The sequence below is a fragment of the Prionailurus viverrinus genome, chromosome B4 (assembly GCF_022837055.1).
Source record: "Prionailurus viverrinus isolate Anna chromosome B4, UM_Priviv_1.0, whole genome shotgun sequence".
NCBI lineage: Eukaryota > Metazoa > Chordata > Mammalia > Carnivora > Felidae > Prionailurus > Prionailurus viverrinus.
This window is the reverse complement of record NC_062567.1, coordinates 18001256-18023708: the sequence shown is the minus strand read 5'-3', so window position 1 is coordinate 18023708 and position 22453 is coordinate 18001256. Positions and strand designations below refer to the sequence as shown.

The window sequence follows — 22453 nt, the reverse complement described above, 5'->3', positions numbered from 1 at the left end:
TCCAAGCTGTCTGCATTACATTTGAAAGACTACCCGCTTGAGTTACTATGAATATATAATGTCACCCTATCCAAACGTAACCGTGTTTGAAGACTTGTGATGACAGCACGTGACCTGCAAATGAGAAAGCCACGCCTCTAACCAGTCTCTTTCCTCTTTCCTCCAACTTTATCCCAACGGGAAGAATTCCTTGACGAGGAGCGCACCCCTTCCCAACGATTCCCAGGCACGCAGCGGGGCCCGATTCCACACTTCCTATGACAAGAGATACATCATCAAGACCATCACAAGCGAAGACGTGGCCGAAATGCACAACATCCTGAAGAAATACCACCAGGTAATTTTTCTGTGTTTGAAACTCTTGAGAAAGTGAACTGAAAGTCACGATGAATTAGGACCAAGACCAAAGACCTAGGTAGGAAATGATGAGAACACATTTGGCATAAAAGTCCCCTCTAGCTGGGTTTCTTAACATTACTGTGGCCCGATGACTGATAACATTTAGGAATTCTTATACGAGGAAGATCATTAGTTATGTATAAAACATTCTTCATGTGAAACTCTTCTCCGTAATAGTTTTCATGATGACCGTTCTGATTTTAAAATCACTCGGTTTGGGGCGCCTGGGTGGCGCAGTCGGTCAAGCGTCCGACTTCAGCCAGGTCACGATCTCGCGGTCCGTGAGTTCGAGCCCCGCGTCGGGCTCTGGGCTGATGGCTCGGAGCCTGGAGCCTGTTTCCGATTCTGTGTCTCCCTCTGTCTCTGCCCCTCCCCCGTTCATGCTCTGTCTCTCTCTGTCCCAAAAATAAATAAAAAACGTTGAAGGAAAAAAAAAAAAAAATAAATAAATAAAATCACTCGGTTGAAGATTTGGCAACATTTCAGAAGTGTTTCACCCATGCCAGAAGGTGGTGTTGACCTCTCGAGGACTTATTCACTTACATGTCCAAATCCTGTCCTGTTTTCTCGGTCTCTTCCTGTCCTGGCCCCAGAAAGGTCCACCCCACTCTGCGAAAATTGTTTGGTTTGAGAAAGTGGGTGTTTGTGTTTCCTGCCTCTTTTTTCACCCCTCATGTTATCCCTTTATAATCCCCTGGGGATAAAATGAAGGTACCCTTGGGAGCAGCAGTCTGTCCTTCTGTCTCCCTCCCTCCCTCCCTCCCTCCCTCAATCTCAATAAATTCCAATGTAAGTGTGCCTGGTAGGACAACTGTTCTCAGGGCCCAGCCAGAGGTACAAAAGGCTTTTCCACTTACTGTGGAATACGAGCATGCAGTCCAGTATCAGACAATCCTGGGTTCAAATCCCAGCCCTGTCGCCTACTAACCACATGACTTCTGGACTTCAGAGCCTCATTTTCTTCCTCTATTTATACAGTGGAGATAATAACAGCACCTAACTCTGGAGTCCCGAGGGTTGAACGGGAGAATGTACACCAGGTACTTTGAGCACCCCGTCTGCCATACCTTAGGAGCTCAATATATGGTGGTGGGAACCATTCTCATTAAGTCACACAACAGTGGCGTGAATGTAAGCGTTGCTTACAACATCATAGCGGTCCCCCTCAGAACTCGTGTTTGAACCACACGCTAAAACACGTACATGCGTGCGCACGCGCACACACACACGCTTTTAGAGTCCTGCTTTGTTTTTTTACCTGAATATCTCCAGGTAATGATTGGCTGCACAGAAGATAGTCAGACAAAGTGCTGAGGGCCCTGCCTGTGTTAACCAAAGGATTCTGAACCATTATTATGTACCCACCTCTTTTTTTTTTTTTTTTTTAATTTTTTCTTTTTTCAACCTTTATTTATTTTTGGGACAGAGAGAGACAGAGCATGAACGGGGGAGGGGCAGAGAGAGAAGGAGACACAGAATCGGAAGCAGGCTCCAGGCTCTGCGCTGTCAGCACGGAGCCCGACGCGGGGCTCGAACCCACGAACTGCGAGATCATGACCTGGCTGAAGTCGGACGCTTGACCGACTGCGCCACCCAGGCGCCCCTGTACCCGCCTCTTAAGGTGACTGTGTTGATGGCAGTGCTCCTTTGGACTTGTGAGCTCCCGAGATGTCTGTTTAAAATTCATTTTCCGGGACGCCTGGGTGGCTCAGTCGGTGAAGCGTCCGACTTCAGCTCAGGTCATGATCTCGTCATTCGTGAGTTCGAGCCCCGCGTCGGGCCCTGTGCTGACAGCTCAGGGCCTGGAGCCTGCTTCAGATTCGTTGTCTCCCTCTCTCTCTGCCCCTCCCCCGCTCATGCTCGCTCGCTCGCTCGCTCTCTCTCTCAAAAATAAACATTAAAAAAATTTTTAAATACATAAATAAATAAAAAATAAAAGTCAGCTTCCTTACTTTATGGTCACGCACGATGTTCTGACCCTCGTGGATCATTTCTTCACAGTTGCTGTTTCCTCCCATCTTTGCAAATGTGATCGACTGCATTCTGCTGGCAGTGAAATCTGTCAACATCTTTGAGCTATATTCTGTTTCAGGAAACGGGGGACTGCGCCTGATTTGTTTTCTAAAAACATTAGTCAGCCTGTAAATTCATTTCCTATCTAAAAAATCTTTAAAAAAAAATTTTTTTTTCAACGTTTATTTATTTTTGGGACAGAGAGAGACAGAGCATGAACGGGCAAGGGGCAGAGAGAGAGGGAGACACAGAATCCGAAGCAGGATCCAGGTTCTGAGCCATCAGCCCAGAGCCTGACGCGGGGCTCGAACTGACGGAACGCGAGATCGTGACCTGGCTGAAGTCGGACGCTTAACCGACTGCGCCACCCAGGCGCCCCTAAAAAATCTTTTATAACATCTGTTCCTTTTGAAACTTGTTCTAGAGCATTTATGCTATTGCCCAATATGAGGGGCGCTTTAAAATGCCGGCATAGTACAGGCGAGGGGGGAAACACTAAGGCACTCGTTTCGGAATGGATTGGATTGTAAGAGGCAGCGTTTACCTGTTCACCTTTTAAGCTGTCTACTATTTCGTGTTCCCCCCTCTGGAACTTAATGTCATACTTAGACATTCTTTTTATTCTTTCTCTAAATTGCCTCAGAACATTCAAAGCAAAGTGATACCTCAAGTGACTGATGAAAACATACTCTTCTGATACATGACTCCGGTACTGTTCTAGTAAAAGGTGACACACAATTCAAGCATCAACTCCTTGATGACAACATTGAGTTGAGAATTTTTTTGACTTTACAGAAATCACTGTTTGAAATGTTCTCTCCTGGGTAGTCCCTGTACCCTAACATGCAGATCTGACATAGTGTTAGTATTACATAAAATACATCAGGGATCAAAACAAATCGATTGACGTGCTCCCGGGGCTTTCAGAGCGCTCAAGATTTCCTTCCGTTCCACTGCTAGAAAATTGTTATTTTCTCGGTATGTTCTTCATCCAGAAAAGTCTCAATTAGCCAACATCTGGATTTTTCTTTCCTCTTAGAAATAGAATTTTAAAATATAAAGCGTCTTGATCATTGAGAATCACCATTGTTAACACAATTAATGTAAAGGACGTGACGTTGAAAGGCAGGAGACATAGATCCTAGCTTGTTATGAAATGGCTACTTAGGCGATCTCTGAACCTCAGTGTCCCCACCTGAGTTCCATTCATTCATTCATTCATTCATTCATTCATTTGTTCACGGTCTTACTCTTGACCTAATTCCAGAAAGGATGTAAGGTGGCCTTCAAGGAAGTTTGAAATACAAGATAGAATCAGTGGGAAGAAAGGAAACGTAGAAGAGGGAAGGAGAGGGCGAAGGCACAAAACGGAGCGTGGGATGAGCCGAAGGTGTCATGCCGTGGTGACCAGCGTGCTTAGTAGCACGAGGTCCGGTAGACCGCAGTTTCCTCGCATCCAAAGCGGAAAGAGAAACCTGAGTGAGTCAGTTACACGGCTGCTGTGCCTGAAGGTACAGATGGATCGGTTGTTCAGGAGGAACACAACTGTTCTTGGTATTAAGATCAGACAGCGCTGTCTTGAGGAGCACTCCACAGAGGGGGCATGTGGCACAATAAACGTCATCCTTGCAAACAGCCGTGCAGCACAGAATTTCCTAGGGCTTTAAAAGAAAAATCATCATCGTAGGCTGCTGAAACCAGACGGTAATTACACTCGATCGACACGATCGTGCCAGGGAGGGGGCAGTTTGCACGGGCTCCCCGGCCCTCTGCCGGCCTGGCTTCCTCCAGACCGAACTTGAACCTTCTTCACGCTGCTCCTCTCCCAGGCCACCTTCCCATGAGCTGTGGGTAACTTTCCATGGTGCTGAGCTCAGCCCTGTTCGTGCCCCTGGGTAGCTGTTCCGGGCGATCAGACCCGGGCCGCGTCATCTGCAATCCAGGAGTTGTGGTTCTCTGTTCAGTGACGCTCAGAGGCGTTTGAGGTGCACGTCAGGCCTTTCTTCCCGCTTTGAGTAGGCCTACACTAACTCTGGGATTTATGTGGAGTCATAAATTTCTGTCTCTTGCTTTAGCGGCAACTGACAATTCTTCCATTTCGTGTTGCTTTTCGCCGCCTTTACCTTCTAATGTGCTGTGCTTCTGAACCGCCTGGGCTAGTAGACAAGCAATGAGACTTGTTCACGTTACCTGTCAACGGACGGGACCGCTCTCCGAGAGGGTGTCTCCTGTGGAATAAACGGATGGACTTGCTGATAGCTGTGGTCATGGCATGGCCCTTTGACTTCTCTTTTCCCTTCTCTTTTCCTTCGTTGTTTTCCGTTCTGATGAAATCTCCCCAGAGCTGCAGCTATGGTCTGGAAGGTCAGAGACCAGGCCAGTGTCCGGAGAAGTGGAACATCGCTAGATGTTTAAATACATTTTTCCTGGGATTAAGCTTCTGACGAGCCTACCTCCCCGGCCATGCGGTGTGGGAGAGGGTTCAGGCCTCGGACTGCGGAGCTGTGTGCTCACTTTTGCCTGTGACCAGCTACGCGACCTGGGGCAAGTTACCCGACCTCTCCCTGCCGCTTCTCTGCCTATAAAATTTGGATCACAGAACCTCCTTCATCAACCTAAGAACCAACCTCCTTAGGTTTTGTGCTAATTAGGCGAATTGATTTTTACAACCTGCTCAGGTTGGTGTATGGTCCGTGCTAAACAAACGACTAAGATAAATTCTGTTCTACTCCCTTCCGGTGTTGAAACCCGTGAACTCTTTCGATCCACTGGGGGGCCTGGTGTCTGATACCGTGTGGTCCTGTTGCAGGACTCAAATGAGGATTCAAACCACAAGGAGTTCGAATTTTTCCCAAGTCCTGGCGTCTTGCTTTTTAGTCTTGACGTGCGGCCGAAATCCTACCCTAATTTCTACTCAGCGTCGTCTCTCAGACCAGCGGGAAATGTCTCTTTAGCAAAGGAAACACTTACAAGTCTCTTTTACTTTATTTGGTTTTCTCTTTGTTTTATTTGGGAAAATAACCCAATGTTTTGGTGTCGACGCCATCTTCGGATTTTGTCAGGCTAGAGTAAACTTGGGTCTCGTAAGTGACGATTATCAGCTGACTGGCCCGACCGTGTCAGAGAGCATTCGAAAAGGGGGGAAAAAAATGGCCAAGAACCTACTTGAATGTCTTACTTCCTCTTTCAGTGAGCGATTCTTTGTTTCCCACCGGCTTGAATTCACTGGGAGTTTTGGTCTTCTGTCCTTCAGCGTTAACTGAAATTCAGAGTCAGTGTCAGTAAAATTTTAGAAGTTTCAGGAGAGGGAACAAGTTAGTATAAATGATCAAGAAATGCCTAAGAATATCTTTTAAGTTTTTGCAATTCAGGGTTTAAAAGCGCTTCTTTTTTTATTTCAAATGACTGAAATGATCAACTGAAAGAATTGATAAGGTAACCCCCCCCCCCCCCCAATCCCTTTTTTATCCTTGGCAGTTGGGAAACAGTCAGTAACTTGAGCTGAATCTGGATGTTACGCGAGTACCTCACATCTCAGCGGAGGATTTAGAGTGAATGCTGCACTTTTTTTGGACCCTCTCTGACGCGTATCTTTTTACCTTCCCACGAAGGACAGTGGTGTCGGCGTTATCATTCGAAGAGTGAGCCACGGGTAGAGGAAAACCCAGAAAACAGGCACCATAAAAGCCAGCCGTTAAAACAACCAGTGTTGGCACAGGAGAAACAGTTACAGACCACATCATTGCTTCTCAGACTTTGATTCTAGACCCAGCACTCGAGCCTCCCACACAAACGCAGATTCTGACTCCGTGGGTCTCGGGTGGCCTGAGATGCTGCGTCTCTAACGTGCTCCCAGGTGATGCTGATGAAGCTTCTGAGGCGGCAGGGCAGTATCTCCTTTCTAGAACTGGGGGAACACTCCCGAGTCTCCCCTTGGGTTTTTGGTTCCCTGTCTGGAGAAGAGGTCTGTTAAAATTTGAGAAGGACATTAAAGCTTTAAGTCCAGGAGGTGCCGGGGAGCTCTGAGCTCCCAGCAGGGCCTCTGCCCTCAGAAGCCGCAGACCAGACGCATTTCTTGGTCTTAGAAACAGCCAGAAACATCAGGAAAGGCCTTTGCCATCCCTGGGGTCCCCAGGGGGTCCCCCCACCCCAGCTCCACTTTGCAGGTGGGGAGTTGCTGCTTGCTAATGAATGGGGTGCTCAGAGCCCTTGCCTCCCGGCTCCCGGCTCCCAGCTCCCGGCATCGTACACACTGGGTCTCGGGTTTCCGGGGAGTTGCCCAACCCACCCACGGCACCTGCCTCCTGCCCCCTGCCCCAGATCCTTCTCCAGTTTCTGGAAATTCCGCCGACCTTTTCTCTTTATACATCGTCTTTTCTCCTCTTGCCTCTGTAACAGCTAGAACGTTCTCATTCTGGTCTCCACGGCTCATCACTTCTCTTTGTCATTTTCCACCTGCAAACATCTCTGCTCGTGAGATTCCGGGGAAGTTCCTCAGCCGTACCCGATCCAGCTATACTGTCCTGTTCCCCTGTCTCACCTACCCAGTGCTTTTTGTTTCTATAATTCTGTTTTCCTTCCAGAAGTTCCATTTTTAAATATCTGCCAGTTCATTCCTGATAGTTGCTTGTAATATGCCCATGGCTGAAATGGCATTCTTTATTTTTAGTTTTTTTGACTTTTTAAAAATGTATTTCTTTTTAAAGTAGCCTTCACACCCGGCATGAAGCCCAGCGCGGGTCTTGAACTCACGACCCTGAGATCAAGACCTGAGCTGAGATCAAGAGTCAGACGTTTAACCAACCGAGCCGCCCAAGCGCCCCCATCTTCTGTCTTTTAAGTGTTTTATGCAGAGCTGTTCGAATTCTGTTTCTGATGGTCCCAACCTTTGTAATTTCTGGGAACCTGAATTTGTTGTTTCTCTCTGCCCCTCCCCCGCTCGTGCTCGCTCGTGCTCTCTCTCTCAAAAATAAATAAACATTAAAAAATTTTTAAAATATATAAGTTAAGTCAAGATGAAAGCCTCAGAGCAACCTTCCCAAGCAGAAGCCCGCACAGTGTGGGGTCAAGATGCAGACTAGGGGTCATACCTAGGTAGGGGAGGGGAGGGGGGAGGGGCAGGATTGGGCAGACGGGGAGTCAGACCGCCGTGCAGGCCAGTGAAGCTGTGGCCGACTGGTGCGGTGCTCTTGAGCCCTCCCCCCGAGAAGCTCCTGCGTTGGGCCAGAGTGACAGGGAGGCAGGCGCAGAAGGAGCCTGCCAACAAGGCCGCGGACTGCGCTCCACAGCTGGGTGGGAAGGCCTTCCCCAAGGGCCGCCACACTTGCCTTCTCGTCGTTGGTGGTCCTGGTGAGCTCCTTGCTTAATCTCCAGAGGGTCCCCGAGCTTTACTTTAGGCAAGGTGCCGTCCAGAGAGCTTTCTCTGTGCCGAAGAAGGTGAACGGGGAGCACAACATGTTTCTGTCAGGATCTACACCTCGTAGCGCCCTGCCCTTCCTTGCTACACAACCCAACTTCTCTGGCCCCAGTTCCTCCTCCTGGCCTGGCTCCCGGGTACCCCTGCTGAAGCATTTGACCTCCCAGTCCTAGGCACGGGCCTCCGGGGCCCGGCTCCTGGCTCTTTGGAGGGCAAGAGGATGGTTCTGGAACCTGCCTTCTTTGACCAGCTCAGCCTCCCGTCGAGTGTGGTTCTGGAGGGGCCGTAAGGTCTCAGATCTCCTTAGGATGAGGCTGGAACGGCCATTCTGCATTTTCATTGTAGCCAGGAAAAAATGCCCTAAGCACTTACTTGAGTTTATTTATTTTGAGGGAGACAGACATAGCATGAATGGCAGGGGGTGGGGGAGGGAGAGAGAGAACCCTAAGCAGGCTCCACGCTGCCAGCGCGGAGCCTGACGTGGGGCTCAAACTCACAAACGGTGAGATCGTGACCTGAGCCGAAGTCGGACACTCGACCGACTGAGCCCCCCCAGGCGCCCCCTCTTTCTCTCTTTTCTTTCTTTCTTGTTGGCGCAGTGATCTATACGCAGAGCCAGAGGCACAATAAGCATTACGGGTAATTTACCCTTTCAGAAACATTAAATGAAACGAGACTTTACGTTGAAGTGTTAATTTGATGCTATATTAAATGGTCACTCCAAGCCTCTAGAAGAATGAGTGAAACAGGATAATGACAGCAATTTCCAAAGCCAAGAGCCCAGGTTCGCACTTGCATGCAGAGCTATAAATACTGATCTGTTGCGGGACATCCCTTAGAACCTTCTCGGCTGAAACCTTCAGTCGGCTGTGGGTCTTTTCATGGCGTTTCATTTTGCACGAGAGGAGCAACAAATTGGGGATTCATAAGACTTGTTATTCTTGTTGAGTGCCTAAGAGCAAAGGAGACGGAGACCTTGTTGTGGTTGTTGGGCTTTATAGGATTTAAAATTTCTGATTTCACCGTGTTAATTTATCATTGTGTTACAGTTCTAGCAAACCCGTAGCTATATAGGAAAAAGCTCTAAGGAAGAATGATGAAGAGATAAAATTTAGTTTTACTGGTTACCCCATGGAATCCTTTATACATTTTTGTTAATGTTTGTTTAGTTTTGAGAGAGAGAGACACAACACACACCGTGCGAGTTGGGGAGGGGCAGAGAGAGAGGGAGACAGAATCTGAAGCAGGCTCCAGGCTCTGAGCTGTCAGCACAGAGCCCAATGCGGGGCTCGAACCACAAGACGTGAGATCATGACCTGAGCCGAAGTCGGCCTCTAACCAACTGAGCCACGCAGGCACCCCTACAATTGCATTTTTTTAAAGTACTGTTTATTTAAGTAATCTCTACACCCAACATGGGGCTTGAACTCACAACTCCAAGATCAAGAGTTGCATGTTTTTCCGACTGAGCCAGCCAGGTGCCCAGACAAATACATTATTTTTTTCTAACAAGTACATTTTTTTTTAAACATATATTTATTTTTGAGAGAGGGAGACGACAGAGCGCAAGCAGGGGAGGGGCAGAGAGAGAGGGAGACACAGAATCTGAAACAGGCTCCAGGCTCTGAGCTGTCAGCACAGAGGCCGACACAGGGCTCAAACTCACAAACTGGGAGATCACCACCTGAGCCGAAGTTGGACACTTTGCCGACTGAGCTACCCAGGCGCCCCTCCAACAAGTACATTTTTTTTTTTTAATGTTTATTTATTTTGAGGGAGAGAAAGTGCAGGTTGGGGAGGGGCAGAGAGAGAGGGAGAGAGGGAACCCAAGCAGGCTCCAGAGCCCGATGCGGGGCCGGAACTCATGAACTACGGGATCAGGACCTGAGCCGAAGTCAAGAGTCTGACGCTTAACCAACTGAGACACTCAGATGCTCCCCAGCAAGCACATTTTTTTCAAAGAAGACTAAAAAAGTAAAAACTGTTAGTGTTGAAAACACAGTTGCAGACAAAAACATTGCCAGCAAATATAAGTTCCTGAGAGTCCTCTTGAAAAAAAAACAGAAGCCACCCTGTGATAAATAACAGGTAACAGGAGGTATCCAGCCATGAAAATACAAGCGTGAAAAATACTTAATAAAAACAATATTTTAAAATGCAAACGTAGGTAATGTGGGAAGTGTAACACTGAGAATACAGACGCTGAGCCCAAGAATAACTGTCATGTCTTAGCTCCATATAGAAAGCATAGTAAGAACTGATGGCAATCGAGTTCACTTTTTTAAACTTGGAGAGGACGCGTTCAGTGCCTATTCAGATGAAAACTCAGGGTCATTGCGGAGTTGCACGCATTTGAAAGCCACCGGCGCGGGCGCCAGACCGAGCTTCTCCGACGCAAGAGAAGAGCGAGGCTGCAGGTGACCCAGAGCAGCCGCCATCATGCCCCAGAGAGGAATGTCTCCGAAAAATGCCATATTTGAGAGACCCTGAAGGGATGGTGTACGTTCGGCCCTCGCTCTCGGGGAAGAATCCCCTCTGCTGGCTGATCGCGCTCTTGCTTTCTGAGCCACACGTGGATGATTAGCATGGCCAGAAGTTTGGTCCGTTGGTCGCCCCATCTCCCTCGGGACCTTGAGTAGCAGAGGACACAGGCTGCAGACCCTTGCGACTTCTAGAAAGGAGTCCACCGGGCTGCGGCAGGTACCGCAGTTTCTGAGTCTGTAGATCGAGGTTGCAACAGAGCAGGTAGGGAACAGTCGTGTGCCCGGGGACGGCCCGCCTTGTAGCCACAGCCAGACAGTGGCTGAACGTGAAAGAAATACTTACACTTTTCTTAAGGAGTCATCCTCAGAATTAAGTTATTTCTCCATTCTCGCCATCTGGAAATTAAGCCTGTAGAAGGGAGGGAGCAAAGGTTTCCTTAGATTATCTTGTGATTGAGTCAACAGTGTTAAAAAGAAGTTAATACAGGGGCGCCTGGGTGGCGCAGTCGCTTAAGCGTCCGACTTCAGCTCAGGTCACGATCTCGCGGTCTGTGAGTTCGAGCCCCGCGTGGGGCTCTGGGCTGACGGCTCGGAGCCTGGACCCTGTTTCCGATTCTGTGTCTCCCTCTCTCTCTGCCCCTCCCCCGTTCATGCTCTGTCTCTCTCTGTCCCAAAAATAAATAAACGTTGAAAAAAAAAAAAAGAAATTAATACCTAGCAGATGCCAGGGGTGTTTTTAACTATTTAAAAAAGAGAGAGAGAATTGGTTATTAAAGAAACACACAATATTATAGTGCCCCTAGTGCACGCTTTTCTTATCATTTTTGAAGCATTTTTGTCCACGTTGTGGTGTAAATTCGTCAATGGTGTTTAAGTTCTTGACGGGAAAGGGCTCAGAGAGAAATACGATTTGTTAGTGTTTATTTTATATTTACAAAAATATCGCCTAACTTTATAAACAAATACATACACACATACATATGCAAAACTATTCATTTTTAGAAAGCCTTTGTTCTGTGAAGATTCATTGAAATTGGGAGTCCCTGTCACGTATTTAAAATAAAATCCAGAGGTGCATGGGTGGCTCAGTCAGGTAAGCTTCTGACTTCAGCTCAGAATATGATCATGCAGTTCGAGAGTTCAAGCCCCCATCAGGTTCCCATCAGGTTCCCTGCGGTCAGCACAGAGCCCGCTATGGATCCTCTGTCCCCCGCCCCCCTCTCTGCCCCTCCCCCATTTGTTCTCCCTCCCTCTCCCCCCCCTCTAAAATACAATAAACATTTAAAAATTTTTGAATAAATAAAATAAAACCCATTTCTCAGCATTTGGGGAACACATCAGGTGCCCTAGAAAGTCTCCCTCCCTCTGTACCCACTCCCTTTTCCGCCCCTCCCCCCAGGATCTTGGTTTCATCTTGCTGTGGCCTGACTCCAGGGCAGTCAGTCCCCCCCAAGTCCCATTCCCCTGGCCTTCCCATTCTTCACAAAGACCCTGTGCCCTCACTACTGTTGTCACCCCCTCTTCTCTAAATGCAGAGGCACAGAGAGGTTGAGTGTTTCCCCGGAGGGTACACAGCTAATGAATGTGGAACCGGACGGGGCGGGGGGGTTAGCAGCGCCACGCGGCTGAGTCGTGCAAAGGGCCCAGCTACAGCTCCCGCCGAGAATTGACGGTCTCCCGGATGTGGGATTACCCCGGTAGTTTGTGTGCGTGGTTTGCACACGCGACCACTGGTGTTGCCCTTGGTGTGCAGCATTTCCTGGGTCAGCTGGTGAAAACCCGAGAGGATGACCATTCAGGCCCCTTCGTGCTGGCTCCCGCGCGCAGCGACCCGCCTGCCAGAGCGGCGGTCCCCCGGCCCCCGCGTTCACAGAGCCGGCCGGACGTCCCTCGCCCGTAAGGAAACCGTGTAATCTCTCCCCAGAAATGCAGCTAGTGGGTAGAGTTGCTCTTCTGTCAAGTTTTGACCCATAAGTGCTTCCTAAACCTTTGTCACCGACTGTTGCCCTGTCGATCCTGGAATCTAATACGATAGGCTTGAATATGGGATGTGGTTCTGTGTTTATTCCAGGTGTGCGTCAGAGAGCCTCAGAGATGAACGTGCCTTTGAGCGCAAGTGCGTGTAGAAGCTGGGAGATGCAGATCAAACTGATCTGATTTTTATATGCAGTAATTTATTTAATCGTAAAGGTAGAGGAGTTGTAGGATATCATCTGCATGGGGTGGGGGGGGGGGAACCTTGATGATTTCCTGTACAGTATTCAGAGTTTCTTTATCATGTTCATAACCTGAATAATAGTATCCGCTCTGTTCCATGGTGCTCTGTGGGTTTCCACGGATTTTTTTTTAATATTTTTAAAAATTTTTTTAATGTTTATTTGTTTTTAAGAGAGAGAGACAGTGTGAGCAGGAAAGGGGCAGAGAGAGAGGGAGACACAGAATCCGAAGCAGGCTCCAGGCTCCGAGCTGTCTGCACAGAGCCCGACGCAGGGCTCAAACTCACAAACCATGAGATCATGACCCAAACCGAAGTTGGACGCTTAACCAACTAAGCCACCCAGGCGCCCCCCCCCCAAAGATATTTTTTTAATGTGTATTTATTTCTGAGAGAGAGTGACAGAGCATGAGCAGGGGAGGGGCAAGAGAGAGGGAGACACAGAATCCAAAGCAGCCTCCAGGCTCTGAGCTGACAGCACAGAGCCCCCCCACGCGGGGCTCGAACTCAAGAACCGCGAGACCATGACCTGAGCCAAAGTCGGATGCTTAACCGACTGAGCCACCCAGGCGCCCCGTTACACAGAGATTTTGATTAAAAAGACTTCATTTACCGGCAAGACTTGTAAAAGATGGGCCAGGACGAGAATAATCCGAGCACAAAGAGGGGTTGAGCAGCCAGACTGAAACTGGTGTGCACCCCCCACCCCCAGGGCTGGGGACATGCCCCCCGGGGCCTCCAAAATAGCGACGCAGAGCCTGTCTCAGAGTAGACGCCAGTCCAATGCCTGCCAGTGAGTTTGGAGGACAAAGCCGACAGGTGCAGCGGTGAAGTCTCTTATGAGAGTTTTAAATGAGAAGAACTGTTACTATTACCACTGTCGCCTGCAGGAGGAGGAAGAATGTAGGGCAGCACAAGGCATTGTGTGAAGTGTTTCGAAATACTTTCATCTCTGATCTTGACAGTAACCCTCCTTCATGGTAGGAATTACGGTGCTCATTTTCCAGAAAATGAAACTCAAATGAAAAGTGATTTAATAGCTTGCCCGAGATCCCACAGCTGCTAAATGGAGACACCAGGAGGCACGTACATTCTTTCCAGCTCCCACACCCATGGTCTTTCTACCAAGTTCACACAATGTAGACTCCTGTAGTCTCCAGGTTTTTAAGGCTCCACCCAAGGTCTTTCTTCAGAGGGGAGGGACAGCAGCCCTTTTTATTTCTTTCAATCAGAGGTAAGAGGTTTTCTTTTCAACCTATGGCTCTTTACCCCCTGTTTTGTATCCGCAAAACTCAAGTTAATTTGCTGGGTTTTTTTAAATGTTTATTTTTGAGAGAGAGAGAGAGAGAGGCAGAGAGACAGAGTGCAAGCAGGGGGAGGGGCAGAGAGAAAGGGAGACACAGCATCCGAAGGAGGCTCCAGGCTCTGAGCTGTCAGCACAGAGCCCGACGCGGGGCTCGAACTCACGAACTGGGAGATCACGACCTGAGCTGAAGTCAGACGCTTAACCGACTGAGCCGTTCAGGTGCCCCAATTTACTATTTTTTGAAAGGAGACAAATAGAAAATGTTCCACTGATCTGACTTCAAATTAAGAACAAATTCAAGTGACATTCTACTCAGAAAAATGTATCAAATTAAAATGTGTGGCTCAGGGTCAGTATGGTAAAAAAACAAACAAACAAACAAAGGCAAGAGCATCTTTAAAACCCGCCACAGCTCTGGGTGGCACAAGTCAAACTCATTTTCTGATGCTGTCCATCTTTAATGATAAAAATAAAGATCTTTTTTTTTTTTCTCTTAAGATGGTTAAATATTATCGGAGTTGATTATTGACAGTGCTTACCACTAAAATGTTTGAAAGGGCATTTTGTTGTTATACAATGCCCATTGTAAAATGAAAAAATTCAAACGATATAATTTTTTTTAAAAAAAGGGAAGAAAGCAAAATTACCCAACATTCCACTATTAATACGTGGTGACCATTCTTCCAGGCTCCTCCCTGTAAATACGCACAACGTGTGTGATCTTAACAATTTTTACAATTTTGGAATCTTACTATTCGTGCTGTTCACGTCCTAGAGATTTCACATACATCTCAAGGACCTAAAAGAGCTTTTTTTGCAATATTCTTTCTCCCTTCATTTTATTTTATTTTTTTTTTAAGTTTTTTTTTTTTATTTATTTTTGGGACAGAGAGAGACAGAGCATGAACGGGGGAGGGGCAGAGAGAGAGGGAGACACAGAATCGGAAACAGGCTCCAGGCTCTGAGCCGTCAGCCCAGAGCCTGACGCGGGGCTCGAACTCCCGGACCGCCGGATTGTGACCTGGCTGAAGTCTGACGCTTAACCGACTGCGCCACCCAGGCGCCCTCTCCCTTCATTTTAAAGAGAGGAGAAACCTAACTTTCCTTTGAAAAGTGCAGTGGGACCCATTTTATAAAGATCTGCTTTCAAGGAGAAGTGTCTCCATCTTGTGGCCCTTTAGAGGACAGTCACCAATACTTCTCGACTCCTGTTGTGTTTTTGCAACTTTAATCAGAAATGGCGTCAAAGCTGGCGCTTGGCCAGCGGCCTTGATGAAATCCAACAACAGGCCAGAGAATCTCCATCTGACCTGGCTATAGAGCAGGACCAAGCTCTCTGGCGTGGCACCTTCCCTTCATGCACTGCTCTGGCGGGCCGCCTAGCCCGAGACATCAGAGTGGTGGGTAAGAAACAAAAACTGAGACTAGAGCCAGCCGTCCCAGCTTCCCACACTGAGCTCTCTCCACAGTTTCCTCTTTAATCACAGCTTCAACGCTGTACTTTAATCACACCGTTAAAAGAGCTGATCTTGGTGGCCAAGTGACTCTCCCTCAACCTCATGAAATCGATCACCTGGGCTTCTGGGGAGGAAGGCAGAGGCCTTAGGGAGGGTGTGATTTCTCTCTAGAGGCATTAGCAAATAGCCCCGTCACTTGCCCTCTGGTCTAACACTATTATGTCCAAGATTTGACTGTGCAAATTGGTTTGGAATGTTAGGAAAAAATACCTCTTTGGAGATAAAAGTTGAATTCTCTTATCTGTGTAAATGTGGTGAACGCGGATCCTGTGTCAGGCAGTATAAACGTGGTCATTTTCTGTAACTAGGACCTTAACGGTTGGAGGGTTTCACTTTGTCCGCCCACCGTAGGCTGAAGAGTTACGGTTTACATCTGAATGAGCACCTTTTGAGCTCATGCTTTGTTCCTGTCTCTCTCTCTCCTATGCAGTATATAGTAGAATGTCATGGGATCACCCTTCTTCCTCAGTTCTTGGGCATGTACCGGCTTAATGTGGATGGAGTGGAAATATACGTGATTGTTACAAGAAATGTGTTCAGCCACCGTTTATCTGTATATAGGAAATACGACTTAAAGGTAAGACTGTGTGAATTTTTATTAAGTAATTGACCAAATGTTGTAATTGATCCCGCCAAATGCTTATTTGCTGCTCAGAGCTTAACGCCACCAGGCAGTTAGCCTAAGGGTGCTGTCCTTCGAGTTAAACAAGAATCACTTGTGGGCTTTCCCAGAAGACCGTCGCACGTTGGGAAGTAGCACATCTGATTTTTTTCAACAAGTTATTTGTTGAACACCAGCTAGGTGCCGGGCACGGCTTTGGCGCTGGGAACGGTGTGATGGACAGAACAGACCAATGCTGTCCGTACTCAAAGGAGCTGATATCGTGGTGGGTAAAGATGGACAGTAAGTAAAAGCAGTGAGTAAATCCCACAGCATGTTAAGAAGGGCTAAGTGCGATGGACAGAGGTAAAGAAGGGGAAGACTGGGGAAGGGATGCAGCTTACACAGGGTGTCAGGGAAGGTTTCACTGAGACGACGCGGAAGCCGACCCGGGGGAGGAGGGCGTGAGCTGAGAGAACGGCATTCCCAGCAGAGGGCGCAGGGCCTGAGGCCGGCTGTTTCAGAGACCTTGAGGGACAGGCACACCACTGGAATTCTGAGTGGAGTGGGGTGAACCGATTCTTGGATCGCTGACCTGGGGGGAGAACGTCCAGGTTGGGAGCTGGCAAGCTGCGACCTGCCTGCGTGGCAAATCCGACTTGGCCATTTTTGTAAATAAAGTTTTATTGGCACGCTGCCACGGCCAGTGTTTCTGTCTCACGGGTGGTTGTTTTTGTATTACAGCAACAGAGTTACCTTGTACCACAGCAACCGTTTTGGACCCCAAAACCTAAAACAGTTAACCAGCTGACCCTTTTTAGAAAAAGCTTGCCACCCTTTGGCCTTTACCAGGAGATCGCGAATTTTTTTTTTTTTTAATCTCAGACTCCTTCGTTCTTAAAAGAGGACCCCTAATACAGCCCCTATGGAACGTCTTCAAAAAATTAAAATAGAATGCCCACATGACCCAGTAACTGCACTGGGTATTTACCCAAAGGATACAAAACACTAATTAGAAAAGATACGTGCACCCTGTGTTTCTTGCAGCGTTATTTACCATAGCCAAGATATGGAGGTGAATGGATAAAGATGTGGTGTATTCTCACACACACACACACACTGGAATATTACTCAGCCATAAAAAAAGAATGAAATCTTGCCATTTATGACAGCACGGATGGATTTAGAAGGTATAATGGGAAGCGAAAGAAATCAGAGAAAGACAAATACCATACGATTTCGCTCATGGGATTTAAGAAACGAACAAAGAAAAAGAGGGACCAAAAAAAACAAAAGTCTTAACCAAAAAGAGCGAACTAATGGTTACCAGAGGGGAGGTAGGTGAGGGGTGGGTGAAAGAGGTAAACGGGATTAAAAGTACAGTTACCACGATGAGCACTGAGTAATGTATATAGAAGTGCTAGGTTCACTGTGTTGTACATCTGAAACTAATATAACACTGTATGCTGGTTATATTGAAATTACAATTTTTAAAAAAGAGGACCCCAAAAAGCTTTTGCTTGTATAGGTTATATCTACTGCTATTTAATGTTAGAAATTAAAATAAAATTTTTCTTTAGGTTTATTTACTTTGAGAGAGAGAGAGAGAGACTGAGAGAGAATCCCGAGCCGGCTCCTTACCGTCAGCACAAAGCCCAATGCCAGACCCAAACCAGAAATCATGAGATCATGACCTGAGCTGAAATCGAGAGTCTGACGCTTAACAAACTGAGCTCCCCAGGCACCCCTGAAATAAGAGATTTTTAAGTGCTTGCTTCCTTTAAAATAAAAGACTATTATTACATGTTAGCATGTATTTATGAAAAATAGCTGTATCTTACAAATCAAAAAATTTAGTGAGACAGATGGCCTTTTTTTTTTTTTAACATTTTTTGCAAATCTCCTTAATATCTGACTTAATCTGAGACAACTGGAATGTCATAGCTGGTTGTGCTGTCAGCCTGCTAACGATGTTACTTGATTGAAGTGTATGAAGAAAGTCCGACCTTACAAAGATACGTGGTTGGAAAGCGGGAGGGTGGGTGTTTTAAGAACTTTCTCAGAAATGTGCAGAGACTCTTCTTTGATATTACACCAAAACTTGACAAGTAGTAATTTCTTAAAGCTCAGTTACACTGTGGAATCTGAAATCACATCAGTGAACTTTCTGTACTTATTTCTGCATAATCTACAGGTGCATTTCCATATAGCGGTCCGAAGACATCATGCTTTGGTCATTTGGAACAGATGGTTCACTGAGTTTCGTGCTCTTCCAGATATTGACACATTTCATTATACAGTGTCAAGGAGTCATGGGGCACCTGGCTGGCTCAGTTGGTTAAGCTCTGACTCTTGATTTTGGCTAAGGTCATGATCTAACAGGTCTTGGGATCCCGCCCCCCACTAGGCTCCGAGATGACAGCACAGCTTAAGGTTCTCTCCCTCCCTCCCTCCCTCTCTCTCTCTCTCTCTCTCTCACACCATCCCTTCCTTGCTCATGTGCCACACATGCTCTTACGCTCACTCTCTCTTTCTCAAAATAAATAAACTTAAAAGTCACATTAATATCACCACAAGTCTCATCAGGAAAGTCTTTAAGTATGGAGAAGCTGTCATACTCACAGTGATGGATAAAAGTTTCTTCAAACTCTGATTTCCACTCAAAAGCTCAAATTTTACCATCAGCAGCAAGCCCTGGGAACTGTTTTCTGTGATGTGCCAGCACGCAGCACCCCCCTTCCCCCCCTTCCCCCTCCCCCCCACATAGGGAGCCCCGCAGCTTTGTTCTTCTTTGAGCAAATACCTACCAAATGCCCAGATCGAGTAAAGACATTGCCACTTGATCTTCCAAGCAAAAATGTTGTTGTGATGGAAAAAAGTGGCTAGTTGAGCTCATAACTCAAACCACCACAAAAATGTTCTTTTGTTAACGTTTCTTTATTTTGAGAGAGAGCGCGCGCGCACATGCACGCGTGAGCAGCAGCGGAAGAACCGAGAGAGGGGAAGAGATAGAATCCCAAGCGGGCTCCGTGTTGTCAGCGCAGAGCCTGACGCGGGGCTCCGTCCCACGACAGTGGGATTGCGACCCGAGCCGAAGTCAAGAGTCAGACGCTTAACCCGCTGAGCCCCCCGGGCAGCCCCCGTCACAAAAATGTTCTTAAAACATTTCTTCTTGATAAACGGGAGTGTTTTCTATATCGTCCCACAAAGAATACTGAAAAGGTATTGACTCCACGGTCAAGATTTACTAACTTCATTGCTTCAAGGACATGTTTGTACATACATGTAATATGTGTATTTTTGTATGCATTTTACGACCGCCCATATCGATGAGTACCACCGATGCCACTGGATGTATGCTGAGCTGCCCACATTTTACCCGCTATTTTTTTTCAATATCCGTGCAAATATCAAGGCAGTGAAAAAAGTAGAACGTGTCTCAATGTTATTATACAGATAGTTTTGACTCTGCAGACCATGAAAGGGTCGTGGAACCCCAGGATGCTCAGCACACTTTGAGAAATGCTAGTCTAAGGGAGACAAAGTGGTTTAGGCTGATCTCCTGCCCTCTGGAGTTCAGATAAACTGTATAAGCTCCCCAAGTACAGCCTTCCTCTGTCCTGCCTCCTAGTTGAGGCAGTTTTGTTCCCTGGAATTGCCCCTGGTGGAGATCCCAGCCACCCTCCAGGGTTCCTTGTACCTCTCTCCCAAAGCTTTTGTAGTGCTCCTTAGAGGAAGGAGGACTCCATCCACTGGCCTGACTCCCCCCCAAATAATAAGCCAGAGTGACCTCTGAAGCCACATGTCCTGGTTTTATCACCTGTCAGCTGTGTGTGTGTTGCTGAACCTTTCCCGAGCCTCAGTTTCTGGTCAGTGAATTTGGTTGTGACTTATCCATTCTACCAGTAAGTGCCTTAAAGGCAAATTTTTGGTCCTTTTTATTTTTTGTGCCCCAGAAATGCCTCAGATAGTGCCTCATTCAAGCAAGCACCTAGTAAACATAGCTTGATGTAAATTATACTTATAGCCTGGATATTATAGTTGTAATTTGACTTCATAATTTCATCTCCCTCCTTAGCTCGTAGAAAAAATAAATTCTGTTCTTGCCAGGACTTTCTGTTGTGACGGAACCTGGACATCTGGCATCATCTTGTGGCTCACCCTCTTGGCCATGACTTAACCTTATTTTCTATTTCTGTTTTTTTATTTTAAGTTAATTTAAATTTGGGTGAGGCTCCCCCCCCCCCCCCCCCCCCCCCGCCCCACTCCCGGCTAATGATCTGCATTTACATAGAGATGAAGCTTCCCTGAGACTCAGAGCCGGGTAAATTCTGTTACAGGGGGAATAATACACACACAGCGACCAGAAACTTGGCTAAAGATACAAAGAGGAGTAAGCAGTTTCTTCCTCTCACCAGTAAGCGTAGACAGTGCTCAAATATTGCAAATATCCTGTCTTGTTGTTGTTGTTTTCTGAATTTGAGGACATTCTTTGTTAGAAACCAGTGTGTAAAGGAAGGTATTTGTGGTCTGTATTCAAGAATCCCTGAAGACGGGCAAACAGGCCATTGCAAGGGGCAGCAGATGGGTTTGTGCAGAGGAGTACGTGCTGTGGTTGTGGAAAGGGGCCCCAGGTATTCCTTCTGAACCACTCACCTTGTCATCGTTTCGTGGGTCGGCTTTGTGCTCCCCTGACGCATCCCCGAGAAACACTGAGCATTTCCCCTGGGCTGACGGCAGGATCTCACACATCCACCGGACCCGGGAATGCCAAGCACCAGGGGGGTGGAGAATTGGCCCCGGGGTGGTGGGGACTCCAGCCTGGGCCCCCGTCCCCAGTACCAGGAGACTCCTCAGTCTGAGTCTCTCATCTGTGAATTACAGGCACTTTTTTTTTTAATTTTTTTTTAATGTTTATTTATTTTTGAGAGAGACAGAGACAGAACATGAGTGGGTTGGGGCAGAGAGAGAGGGAGACGCAGAATCTGAAACAGGCTCCAGGCTCTGAGCTGTCAGCACAGAGCCCGACGCGGGGCTTGAACTCACAAGCTGTGAGATCATGACCTGAGCCGAAGTCGGCCGCTCAACTGACTGAGCCACCCAGGCGCCCCCACGGGCTACTTTCTAATCAGTGCCTGAGCTGCTTGGACGCAAGATGGTCACGGAGTAGTAAATTTTGATTTAAGAATGGCCAGTCGAGAAGCCACTTTAACTTTCCTCAAGTCACAGATAAGTTCTCTTAATGGTTGGCTGAGGCAAGTATTCCAGGGCAGTAAATGCGTGTACAAGAGGTGATCAGGTAAGCCCATCACCGCTGACCTGAGTGGGGGGGAGGGAGAGCAGGGAATCGGTCAGGATCTTTCTCCAGCCATCGATTCAGGGAACGCCGGGCATCGATTGCTATGTGAGATCCTGCTGTGGCCACTGAGGAACACCACGAATGAACAGTTCTTGTTGTGATGACAGAGCTCAGAGCACCAATGCAGCCGAGCAGAATTACTGAGATCAAGAACTGTGTTTTCTTCCACTTTCTACCTCTGTGCTCGGCCGGGCGCCTGGCACAAAGTGGGGTGCGGGTGAATGTGTGGGTCTGAAGGGATTCCCAGAGTGAGGGGGCCCGGGAGGTACACACGGGTTACTCACGGTTACGAGGAAGACATTTCTCGGAAACGGACAAAGACGGGCAGAGGGCCAGGCACGCCCATAGCTGGAAGACATAATGTGGGGGAAAGAGGCATTCCGTGCCCCCGTGGCCCCTGCAGCCACTTAGTGGCCCGCTTCCCCTTTGAAGACCGTTAAGACCAACCATTTCTGGCAGTCGGGGCCAGAAGCAGAGCGTGGTTTGGATCCAACGTTGAGTGATTGATCACTCAAGTGATTGTCAGGTTTTCTGATTTCCAGTGGGGGGGGGAGGGGGGACGAGAACCAGGGAGAAGACAGCTCGGGTGACAAGCTAGGGAGAGGATTAGAGACGAGCCTACAGGAAGGTCTGCGGAGCGGGGAGCACCCACGGGGCAGGGTCTTGGTCGGGGAGGGGACAGAGCCCACGCGGGCTGAGGCGCCACGGCGAAGTTGGCGCTCACGTGTTCTGCGCTCTGCCCTGGCACACGCGCGTGTTTTAAACGTGCGAAGCCCGATGCCTCCCGTGTGCCTGTTTTCATGACGTGTTTGTGTTTCAGGGCTCCACGGTGGCTAGAGAAGCTAGCGACAAGGAAAAGGTGAGTACCCTGACCTACTCCCGGCGCGGTCCTGCCGACGTGCGGGAACAGCACCCCTGTCCCCCCTTTCCCTCTTGCCTTCCACCGCGACGCTCCCGGCTCCCTTCCGCCACACCAGCACCGCGTCACCCAACTGAGGGGTCGCCTGCGGCCCTCGCTTCCTCGGATGAGGTGCCCCCTCCCTCTGTGTTGGCTCATGGAGTAGTTCTTGGTTTTAAGGGTGGGTGAAAGAAACGTTTCGCGTGCAACCCGGTCTTGAACCCGGTCTCTCGGGATCCAGACTGG

The 22453-nt window shown here is 48.0% G+C and overlaps 1 protein-coding gene across 2 annotated transcripts in view; it reads left to right on the top strand.

Moving 5' to 3' along the window:
* PIP4K2A (phosphatidylinositol-5-phosphate 4-kinase type 2 alpha) overlaps positions 1 to 22453 on the top strand; it is a 192588-nt gene that overhangs the window by 139058 nt on the left and 31077 nt on the right. For both annotated transcript variants that reach the window (XM_047865340.1, XM_047865341.1), the window contains exons 4-6: positions 185 to 337; positions 15780 to 15926; positions 22130 to 22168. In XM_047865340.1, the coding sequence (XP_047721296.1) occupies positions 185 to 337; positions 15780 to 15926; positions 22130 to 22168 (339 nt within the window). The remainder of the gene's footprint in view (positions 1 to 184; positions 338 to 15779; positions 15927 to 22129; positions 22169 to 22453) is intronic.